This window comes from Ranitomeya imitator, chromosome 3 (genome assembly GCF_032444005.1).
Source record: "Ranitomeya imitator isolate aRanImi1 chromosome 3, aRanImi1.pri, whole genome shotgun sequence".
In the NCBI taxonomy this organism is placed as follows: domain Eukaryota; kingdom Metazoa; phylum Chordata; class Amphibia; order Anura; family Dendrobatidae; genus Ranitomeya; species Ranitomeya imitator.
Genome location: NC_091284.1, coordinates 81,147,495 through 81,159,756, shown reverse-complemented (window position 1 = coordinate 81,159,756; position 12,262 = coordinate 81,147,495). Strand labels below are relative to the sequence as shown.

At 43.2% G+C, this 12,262-nt stretch overlaps 1 protein-coding gene across 1 annotated transcript in view; it reads right to left on the bottom strand.

Moving 5' to 3' along the window:
• The window catches only part of LOC138672719 (NACHT, LRR and PYD domains-containing protein 12-like), a 108,932-nt gene extending 97,571 nt beyond the window's left edge, over positions 1 to 11,361 (bottom strand). Inside the window, exon 1 of the mRNA XM_069761000.1 lies at positions 11,305 to 11,361. Coding sequence (XP_069617101.1) covers positions 11,305 to 11,329 — 25 coding nt within the window. The 5' untranslated portion in view covers positions 11,330 to 11,361. The remainder of the gene's footprint in view (positions 1 to 11,304) is intronic.
• Between the last annotated feature and the right edge of the window lie 901 nt (positions 11,362 to 12,262).

Below are 12,262 nucleotides of genomic sequence, written 5' to 3'. Positions count from 1 at the left end.
GACCAATCAGACGCGGGATGTCTACGTCCTTTATGACATCATCGTCACTGTGCCCGTCGCTGATTGTGCCCGTCACCAACCACACAACTGAAGAACCGATATCAAATCTTTGTAGAGGATGAAGATGGCACACCTAAGGATGAAGCAATACCAGCAAGCAAAAAAGAAAAGGGCACACAGCAACAAGTGACAGCAAAAAGTACAGCCAAGAAGCAACGAAGAGTGGTGGTGGTGGGAGACTCACTACTGAGAGGCACAGAAGCAGCCATCTGCAGACCGGACATAACTGCAAGAGAAGTATGCTGCCTTCCAGGTGCGATGATCAAGGATGTGACCGATAGGATACCAAAGCTCTTCAACTCCAAGGACGTCCACCCATTTCTTCTGATACATGTTGGCACCAATGACACGGCAAGGAAGGACCTACCGACAATCTGCAAAGACTTTGAAGAGTTGGGGAAGAAAGTAAAGGAACTGGATGCACAGGTAGTTTTTTCTTCTATCCTTCCAGTAGACGGGCATGGCACCAGGAGATGGAACAGGATCCTTGATGCAAACAACTGGCTAAGACGATGGTGCAGACAACAAGGATTCGGATTCCTGGACCACGGTGTGAATTACTTGTACGATGGACTCCTCGCCAGAGACGGACTACACCTCAACAAACCTGGGAAACACACATTCGCCAGAAGACTCGCTACACTCATCAGGAGGGCGTTAAACTAGAAGAAGAGGGGACGGGAAGAAAAACATTAGACTTGAACAAAGAAGATCCAGGAAAACATACTCAGAAGGGCGGTAAGAACATTTCTAAAACAATCCACAGCGAGGAGATTGGAACAAAACAAAATCCTCTAAACTGCATGCTTGCAAACGCCAGAAGCCTGACAAACAAGATGGAAGAACTAGAAGCAGAAATATCTACAGGTAACTTTGACATAGTGGGAATAACCGAGACATGGTTAGATGAAAGCTATGACTGGGCAGTTAACTTACAGGGTTACAGTCTGTTTAGAAAGGATCGTAAAAATCGGAGAGGAGGAGGGGTTTGTCTCTATGTAAAGTCTTGTCTAAAGTCCACTTTAAGGGAGGATATTAGCGAAGGAAATGAGGATGTCGAGTCCATATGGGTCGAAATTCATGGAGGGAAAAATGGTAACAAAATTCTCATTGGGGTCTGTTACAAACCCCCAAATATAACAGAAACCATGGAAAGTCTACTTGTAAAGCAGATAGATGAAGCTGCAACCCATAATGAGGTCCTGGTTATGGGGGACTTTAACTACCCGGATATTAACTGGGAAACAGAAACCTGTGAAACCCATAAAGGCAACAGGTTTCTGCTAATAACCAAGAAAAATTATCTTTCACAATTGGTGCAGAATCCAACCAGAGGAGCAGCACTTTTAGACCTAATACTATCTAATAGACCTGACAGAATAACAAATCTGCAGGTGGTTGGGCATCTAGGAAATAGCGACCACAATATTGTACAGTTTCACCTGTCTTTCACTAGGGGGACTTGTCAGGGAGTCACAAAAACACTGAACTTTAGGAAGGCAAAGTTTGACCAGCTTAGAGATGCCCTTAATCTGGTAGACTGGGACAATATCCTCAGAAATAAGAATACAGATAATAAATGGGAAATGTTTAAGAACATCCTAAATAGGCAGTGTAAGCGGTTTATACCTTGTGGGAATAAAAGGACTAGAAATAGGAAAAACCCAATGTGGCTAAACAAAGAAGTAAGACAGGCAATTAACAGTAAAAAGAAAGCATTTGCACTACTAAAGCAGGATGGCACCATTGAAGCTCTAAAAAACTATAGGGAGAAAAATACTTTATCTAAAAAACTAATTAAAGCTGCCAAAAAGGAAACAGAGAAGCACATTGCTAAGGAGAGTAAAACTAATCCCAAACTGTTCTTCAACTATATCAATAGTAAAAGAATAAAAACTGAAAATGTAGGCCCCTTAAAAAATAGTGAGGAAAGAATGGTTGTAGATGACGAGGAAAAAGCTAACATATTAAACACCTTCTTCTCCACGGTATTCACGGTGGAAAATGAAATGCTAGGTGAAATCCCAAGAAACAATGAAAACCCTATATTAAGGGTCACCAATCTAACCCAAGAAGAGGTGCGAAACCGGCTAAATAAGATTAAAATAGATAAATCTCCGGGTCCGGATGGCATACACCCACGAGTACTAAGAGAACTAAGTAATGTAATAGATAAACCATTATTTCTTATTTTTAGGGACTCTATAGCGACAGGGTCTGTTCCGCAGGATTCGCGCATAGCAAATGTGGTGCCAATATTCAAAAAGGGCTCTAAAAGTGAACCTGGAAATTATAGGCCAGTAAGTCTAACCTCTATTGTTGGTAAAATATTTGAAGGGTTTCTGAGGGATGTTATTCTGGATTATTTCAATGAGAATAACTGTTTAACTCCATATCAGCATGGGTTTATGAGAAATCGCTCCTGTCAAACCAATCTAATCAGTTTTTATGAAGAGGTAAGCTATAGGCTGGACCACGGTGAGTCATTGGACGTGGTATATCTCGATTTTTCCAAAGCGTTTGATACCGTGCCGCACAAGAGGTTGGTACACAAAATGAGAATGCTTGGTCTGGGGGAAAATGTGTGTAAATGGGTTAGTAACTGGCTTAGTGATAGAAAGCAGAGGGTGGTTATAAATGGTATAGTCTCTAACTGGGTCGCTGTGACCAGTGGGGTACCGCAGGGGTCAGTATTGGGACCTGTTCTCTTCAACATATTCATTAATGATCTGGTAGAAGGTTTACACAGTAAAATATCGATATTTGCAGATGATACAAAACTATGTAAAGCAGTTAATACAAGAGAAGATAGTATTCTGCTACAGATGGATCTGGATAAGTTGGAAACTTGGGCTGAAAGGTGGCAGATGAGGTTTAACAATGATAAATGTAAGGTTATACACATGGGAAGAAGGAATCAATGTCACCATTACACACTGAATGGGAAACCACTGGGTAAATCTGACAGGGAGAAGGACTTGGGGATCCTAGTTAATGATAAACTTACCTGGAGCAGCCAGTGCCAGGCAGCAGCTGCCAAGGCAAACAGGATCATGGGGTGCATTAAAAGAGGTCTGGATACACATGATGAGAGCATTATACTGCCTCTGTACAAATCCCTAGTTAGACCGCACATGGAGTACTGTGTCCAGTTTTGGGCACCGGTGCTCAGGAAGGATATAATGGAACTAGAGAGAGTACAAAGGAGGGCAACAAAATTAATAAAGGGGATGGGAGAACTACAATACCCAGATAGATTAGCGAAATTAGGATTATTTAGTCTAGAAAAAAGACGACTGAGGGGCGATCTAATAACCATGTATAAGTATATAAGGGGACAATACAAATATCTCGCTGAGGATCTGTTTATACCAAGGAAGGTGACGGGCACAAGGGGGCATTCTTTGCGTCTGGAGGAGAGAAGGTTTTTCCACCAACATAGAAGAGGATTCTTTACTGTTAGGGCAGTGAGAATCTGGAATTGCTTGCCTGAGGAGGTGGTGATGGCGAACTCAGTCGAGGGGTTCAAGAGAGGCCTGGATGTCTTCCTGGAGCAGAACAATATTGTATCATACAATTAGGTTCTGTAGAAGGACGTAGATCTGGGAATTTATTATGATGGAATATAGGCTGAACTGGATGGACAAATGTCTTTTTTCGGCCTTACTAACTATGTTACTATGTTACTATGTTACTATGATTGGTCGAGGCCTCGCGGCCTCGACCAATCAGAGACGCGGGATTTCTACGTCGATACTGTGCCCGTTGCTGATTGGTCGAGGCCTGGCGGCCTCGACCAATCAGAGACGTGGGATTTCCAGGACAGACAGACAGACAGAAAGACAGACAGACGGAAAAACCCTTAGACAATTATATATATAGATATCTATAGATAGATATCTATATATATATAATTGCCTAAGGGTTTTTCCGTCTGTCTGTCTTTCTGTCTGTCTGTCTGTCTAGGAAATCCCACGTCTCTGATTGGTCGAGGCCACCAGGCCTCGACCAATCAGCGATGGGTACAGTATCGATGATGTCATAAAGGACGTAGACATCCCACGTTTCTGATTCAGCGACGGGCACAGTATCGACGTAGATGTCATAATGGTTGCCTCGACCAATCAGCGACGGGCACAGTCTGCCGCGAATTCTGGAATCATCATTGTCCATATACTACGGGGACATGCATATTCTAGAATACCCGATGCATTAGAATATATATATATATACAGTACAGAGCAAAAGTTTGGACACACCTTCTCATTTAAAGATTTTTCTGTATTTTCATTACTATGAAAATTGTACATTCACACTGAAGGCATCAAAACTATGAATTAACACATGTGGAATTATATACTTAACAAAAAAGTGTGAAACAACTGAAATTATGTCTTATATTCTAGGTTCTTCAAAGTAGCCACCTTTTGCTTTGATGACTGCTTTGCACACTCTTGGCATTCTCTTCATGAGCTTCAAGAGGTAGTCAGCGGCAATGGTCTTCCAACAATCTTGAAGGAATTCCCAGAGATGCTTAGCACTTGTTGGCCCTTTTGCCTTCACTCTGCGGTCCAGCTCACCCCAAACCATCTCAATTGGGTTCAGGTCTGGTAACTGTGGAGGCCAGGTCATCTGGCGTAGCACCCCATCACTCTCCTTCTTGGTCAAATAGCCCTTACGCAGCCTGGAGGTGTGTTTGGGATCATTGTCATGTTGAAAAATAAATGATGGTCCAACTAAACACAAACTGGATGGAATAGCATGCCGCTGCAAGATGCTGTGGTAGCCATGCTGGTTCAGTATGCCTTCAATTTTGAATAAATCCCCAACAGTGTCACCAGCAAAGCACCCCCACACCATCACACCTAATCCTCTATGCTTCATGGTGGGAACCAGGCATGTAGAGTCCATACGTTCACCTTTTCTGCGTCGCACAAAGACACGGTGGTTGGAACCAAAGATCTCAAATTTGGACTCATCAGACCAAAGCACAGATTTCCACTAGTCTAATGTCCATTCCTTGTGTTCTTTAGCCCAAACAAGTCTCTTCTGCTTGTTGCCTGTCCTTAGCAATGGTTTCCTAGCAGCTATTTTACCATGAAGGCCTGCTGCACAAAGTCTCCTCTTAACAGTTGTTGTAGAGATGTGTCTGCTGCTAGAACTGTATGTGGCATTGACCTGGTCACTAATCTGAGCTGCTGTTAACCTGCGATTTCTGAGGCTGGTGACTCGGATAAACTTATCCTCAGAAGCAGAGGTGACTCTTGGTCTTCCTTTCCTGGGGTGGTCCTCATGTGAGCCAGTTTCTTTGTGGTGCTTGATGGTTTTTGCAACTGCACTTGGGGACACTTTCAAAGTTTTCCCAATTTTTCGGACTGACTGACCTTCATTTCTTAAAGTAATGATGGCCACTCGTTTTTCTTTATTTATCTGCTTTTTTCTTGCCATAATACAAGTTCTAACAGTCTATTCAGCTGTGTATCCACAAGACTTTTGCACAACACAACTGATGGTCCCAACCCCATTTATAAGGCAAGAAATCCCACTTATTAAACCTGACAGGGCACACCTGTGAAATGAAAACTATTCCCGGTGACTACCTCTTGAAGCTCATCAAGAGAATGCCAAGAGTGTGCAAAGCAGTCATCAAAGCAAAAGGTGGCTACTTTGAAGAACCTAGAATATAAGACATATTTTCAGGTGTTTCACACTTTTTTGTTAAGTATATCATTCCACATGTGTTAATTCATAGTTTTGATGCCTTCAGTGTGAATTTACAATTTTCATAGTCATGAAAATACAGAAAAATCTTTAAAAGAGAAGGTGTGTCCAAACTTTTGGTCTGTACTGTATATATATATATATATATATATATATACATATATATATATATATATATACTGTATATATGTTTTCACGGATATTGAAGCCCATGAATTCATTATATATCCATTTTGCAAGCCGGCGAGAAAATCTCGCCTTACAGATGCCATACGGATGCCACACGGATACTTTTTGGAGAAAAAAATCGCATCCTCGCATTGAATATGGATCACTGTTCAGGAACTTTTCTGCGTATCTCGGCTGTAAAAAAACGGACCATATTTTTATACGTTAGGTGTGACCCCGGCCTTAGTGTCAGATAGTTGAGGGCACTCAGTAATTTTTTTTTTTTACTGATATCCGTTTAGCAAGTTTATAAAAATTTGGTAAAATAAAAAACATTCTCTTTATTTTCTTTTTTCTTTCTACATTCTTTTCTTTTTTTCTATTCTAAATAAAAAAAACGTTTACATCACTCACACACCTGAATAAAATTTGGTACAAACACCACATACATGAAAAAATGCCCTGCTCGTCCCAATCATGGTATTCAGCAGAGGAGGAGTATGCATTCCTTGCCTCTGACATTGATGGTGAGGGAGAGGATACCACCTACCTTTATTTTTCATCTTCTCGATGCTCCAGGACAAAAAATGAACTAGCGCCCTTTGTTACTGACCCTGCATGGACCATACCTCCGATTATTATGAGCCACAGATTCCTGATTTTGTGGCGCAACCTGGAATCCAATTTGACACCACTGGCCCCACAGAAATTGACTTTTTCAAAGTCATTTTCCCTGTGGATTTTGTAAACCTAATGGTAGTAGAGACAAACTTGTACGTCCAGTAATTTTGGCTCAAAACACCACTACTTCATTTTCTAACTGGACCCCTGTAGACGCTGAAGAAATGAAGGTGATTTGGGGCCTTGTTCTTCACATGGGGTTAGTGAAGAAGCCAGAACTTCGTCAATATTGGAGTGTTGACGTTTTATACAACACTGCACTGTTCTGCATGGCTATCTACTATATAATTGTCTAAGGGTCACTTCCGTCTGTCTGTCTGTCTGTAGTTCTGTCTGTCTGTCTGTCACGGATATTCATTGGACGCGGCCTCTGTCTGTCATGGAAATCCAAGTCGCTGATTGATCGTGGCAAAACGCCCACGACCATTGCCACGACCAATCAGCGACGGCCAGAGTCTGGCAGCGAAATGGCCTCTGCTTCACTGCCCTGCAGTCAGCGCTGAGCGGTCACACAGGGTTAATGCCAGAGTTAACAGACCGCGGTGTAATGCACTCCGTTAACGCTGCTATTAACCCTGTGTGACCAACTTTTTACTATTGATGCTGCATATGCAGCATCAATAGTAAAACGATCTAATGTTAAAACGATCTAATGTTAAAAATAATAATAATTAAAAAAAAGGTTATTCTCACCCTCCAACGTGGCGCGCTGTACTCGGCGGTGCAAGCGGCAGGTTCCGGTGCCAAGGATGCTATGCGAGAAGGACCAGCCATGACGTCATGGTCATGTGACCGCGACGTCATCACAGGTCCTGCGCTCATATCAACCCTGGCACCGGAAGCTGCCGCGTGCACCGCACACAGGCACCAGGACTTCAAGGGGCCTTCGGAAGGTGAGTATATGTTTATTTTTTATTTTAAGTCTTTTTTAACCATGCATATAGTGCCCACATTGCTATATACTACGTGGACTGTGTTACATACTGCGTGGGCTCTGTTATATACTATATCTCTATGCTATATACTATGTCACTGGGCAAAATACAACGTGACTGTGCAATATACAACGTGACTGTGTTGGTTCTGTTATATACTACGTCGACTGTGCAATATACTACGTGGCAGTGCAATATACTACGATATACGACGTGTCTATGTTATATACTACATGGCTGACCAATATACTAGATGCCTGTGCAATACACTACGTGGCTATGTTATGTACTATGTGGCTGTGTTATATACTACGTAGCTCTGCTATATACTACATACGCTGTGTTACATACTACGTAGCTCTGTTATACACTACATCGGTTGTGTTATATACTACGTCACTGTGCAATATGGTACGTAGCCTGTGCTATATACAACCTACATATTCTAGAATACCTGATACATTAGAATCGGGCCACCATCACCTCTATGTAGATAACTTTTATACCAGCATCCCACCCTTCAATTCTCTCTCTCTGTGATCTACCACAGACAGCTGTACTGTCCGCAAAAATCAGAAAGGCTTCCCTGAGATGCTAATCGGGCAGCTGCTCAGAAAGGGTGAGAGCAAAGCCAAGTGCAGCAGCAACATGCTGGTGGCCAAGTTCAAGGACAAGAGGGATGTCCTTCTCTTGACCACCATGCATAGTGATGGCAGCACCCCCCACCACTGTACAAGGTACCTCTACACAGGTCCACAAACCAAACTGTGTACTGGGGTACATCAAGATCATGGAGGAAGTTGATCTCTCTGATCGAGTCCTCCATCTGTACAGTGCCATGAGAAAAGAAAAGGTGTGGTGTAAGAAGTTGGCCGTGCATATCATACAGATGGTAATGTACAACGCTTTCATTCTATCAGTATGTGCAGACCAGACAGGTAAGTCGCACTTGCAGTTCCAGGAAGTAGTGATTAAAGCCCTAGTGTTTGTCAGGCAGGAAGGAGTTGGCCAAAGTACTTCTGGAACTGAAGGTGTTCGTATCGTACCAGGACAACATTTCCCTGGTGAGGTCCCTCAAATCCCAAAGAAAGACAATATTTGGCAATGCGACATCTGCCCTGACAAACCTCTCCTGTATACAAAAGAATGCTTCAAACTGTATCACACATCCATGAACTAGAAAATTAATTTCTGACTTACACAACTCACGTATGTCAAACTGACATACACTACAAAACTCACGTATACTAACCTGACGTACACTACACAACTCACGTATGCCAACCTTACGTACACTACACAACTTACGTATGCAAACCTGATTCACTCTATTCTACTCAAATATGCCTATCTAATTCAGGCTACACAACTCACGTATGCAAACCTGCTGCATTTTTTACAACTCACGTATGCCAACCTGATGCACTCTAAACTACTCAGTTATGCCAACCTGATGCACTCTTACTCAATTTACGTATGACACCACATTATAAGATTCACATACCAGGAAAACACTAGATCAATTCCAAAATAGGGTCATTTGTGGGAGTTTCTACTGTTTAAGGACTTTCCAAACGCGACATGACACCTGCAGACCATTCCATCAAAGTCTGCCTTCCAAACCATCCCTCAGGGTAGGAATGGGAAACCGAAGAATCCTCCGGTGGACCTGCCCCCTGGCCTGCACCACAACTCCTGCCTTCTTCATCTGCCTGCTCTGCCCTATATTCTGATCGGGTGCACCAAGCGGTGAGTGCGTTATTATATCCTGGTGCACTGCTCAGCAACAAGTGATGTGAGGTGAATGCTTTCTCATCATCTGCTGCTGCTGGCTTCTATTGATCTCATTGTGCTCACCGCTCTCTCACCTGCAGAGTGCTTGATTAGATCAATACAAACCGCAGCAAGTGATGAGAAAGCACTCACTTCACATCACTTATTGCTGAGCAGTGCAGGTTATGTAATAACGCACTCACAGCAAAGCCGGCACAATCCAGGACTGTGAGACTGCACACACAGCACGGGAGCATCTAGAACAGAGTTGATTTTTGGAGGTAATGATGTCACTGGAAGGGGCGGGGCCTCCTTCAGTCCAGTGAAGACCAGATAGCAGGAAGCGGCAATGTGCTGAAGCTGCTGGAAAGGAGGGAAATGAGAGGCAGCACCAGAAATGAGAGCCGTGTGATGGGAGGACTAAGAGGCTGCACAATGGACCCTTGTACAGATGGGAATGAGAACCCACAACTCAGTGTGAGTGCTCTGACGATGTATTTTGGAAAGGGTTGATGTAACTTGAGTAAGGCTCTAAAGAGAAGATGATGATGATGAACTGTGTGGAGATGGGGGATGATGAGCGGATGTGTGGAGAAGGGGGATTATGAAGGGCTGTGTGGAGAAGGGGGATGATGAGTAAAGATGGGCAGACATCTGGATGTTCGGGTCTGGCGGGTTCCGGCGAACAGTTACAAGAAGCTCAGGTTCGGGCACCAGCACAGTACCGGAACCCGAACCCCATTCATCATTCATTTAAATGGGGGGACCTGAACATCCAGTGTTTGCTGTGCTGTAATGTGCATGACAGCACGGCAAACACCGCTTCTGATCGGCGGTAAGATCATCCCCGCTGGTCAGAGAGCCGCGGTTCCCATGCTGTTAGAAGACAGTGTGAGCGCTCAGCTGTGATCGGAGGTATAAAGTTTACCTCCAGTCACTGGTGTCAGCGGATGGGACAATTGCTCCTATCATCCGAAACCTGCTACCGCTAATAAGAGCGAGAGCGAATGGGAGGATTCATCTGCTGCTCCTGCGCTGTAAATAAATAATTTAGAAAAAACGACATGGATTCCCCTGTATTTTTGCTAACCAGTCAGGCAAAACTCACAGCTGTGGGTTGCAACCTTCAGCTATCAGCTTCAACAAGGCTAGTTATCAAGAATAGAGGGGTCCTCACACCGTATTTTAAATTATTTAAATAAATCATGCCCAGAAAAGGTACATCGAACAATTTTTTGGGGCCCATTTTCTCCTGTTACCCTTACGAAAATAAAAAATGGGGTCTAAAGTAAAATTTTGGTGATATTTTTTTCCTTGCACATTGCTTCTGTTCCTGTGAAGCACCTGAAGAGTTAATAATCTTTTTATATGTGATTTTGAGCACCTTGAGGGGTGCAGTTTTTAGAAAGGTGTCACTTTTGAGCATTTTCTGCCATATAGACATCTCTAAGTCACTTCAAATGTGATGTGGTCACTGAAAAAAATGGTTTTGTAGAGTCATATCGAATAGTGATCGAATATACTCGTTACTTGAGATTTCCCGAGCACGCTCGGGTGTCCTCCGAGTATTTTGTAGTGCTCGGAGATTTAGTTTTCATCACCTCAGCTGAATGATTTACAGCTATTAGCCAGGCTAAGTACATGTGGGGGTTGCCTGGTTGCTAGGGAATCCCCACATGTACTTATGCTGGCTAACAGATGTAAATCATTCAGCTGAGGCGATGAAAACTAAATCTCCGAGCACTAAAAATACCCGGAGGACCCCCGAGCGTGCTCGGGAAATCTCGAGGAACGAGTATATTCGCTCATCACTAATATCGAACAAATTTTACCACTATCATGGAGTGCAGTATGTCACAATCAGTGGGATCCATTGAAGCGTTCCAGAGCTATTATTTGAACTGGTCATGAAGGTGAAAACAGGTTCGGGGGTTAAGAAGAAAGGAAGAAAAAGATGAATCTTTACCATTACTGCGAGGTGTAATCCCCATTTTTGAGCCTGGGAAGATAATTGCAAAGTGATATCACCTGCAAGATGAAAAAAAACAAAACATTATTTACATGTATCACATAGACACTTTCCTATCGACTGCCATCCATGTTTTTCACAGATAACACAGATTCTTGAATCAAAGCTTCTCGCACAAGTCTATGGGTCTATGAAAATCATGGACAGCACACTTATAGCAGCAGTGTACAGTCTGTGCGTTGTACGTGATTAACATTCTTATGGATAAGGCGAAGCTATGTAAATGAGAAAATCATTGATGAAACACTGATGGTAAAAACTGACGACTGACCAAACACTGATTAAACTCTGATCCAAAACACTGATAAACCTGAAAAATCACAGATGTTTGTATTAGGCCTTGCTCATTTTAAAGATTTGTACTGAGTGTAGATGTGAAAAGTCACCAAACGTCTCCAAGTTAAGCGTGTTTCCAATCCGCAATATGTCAATAGCGGGTACGCTAAGTTCTGTGTGCAGATTTTTCCTGTAGACTTGAACTAGGTGGAAAATCCACAGGTAGAAAATGAACATGCAGGTGGAGCCGCATATTCATCACTGTAATGGACAGTACCATGTGACCGCTCATACAGGAGAAGCTGCAGCGCGGAGAGGAAGCAGCGAGGGAGCTAGGTGAGTATTTTATTAACAGCGGGCGGGCGCAGAGGGGGTGGGAGGGGGTTGGGGACAGGGATCTTTATTTTAAACACCAAAAACAAAAAAAAAAAGATTTTTCATATCTTCTCTCCAGCGACGCTGCTGGAGAGAAGAAATGAATGGAGCTTCAGCACCACGCTGGGGGGGACAGCGCTTACTGTAGCGCTGTCTCCTGCACGGCACACGGATGGCACACGGACAACATCCGTGTGCGGTACGTGTTTTACACGGACCCATTGACTTTAATGGGTCCGTGTGA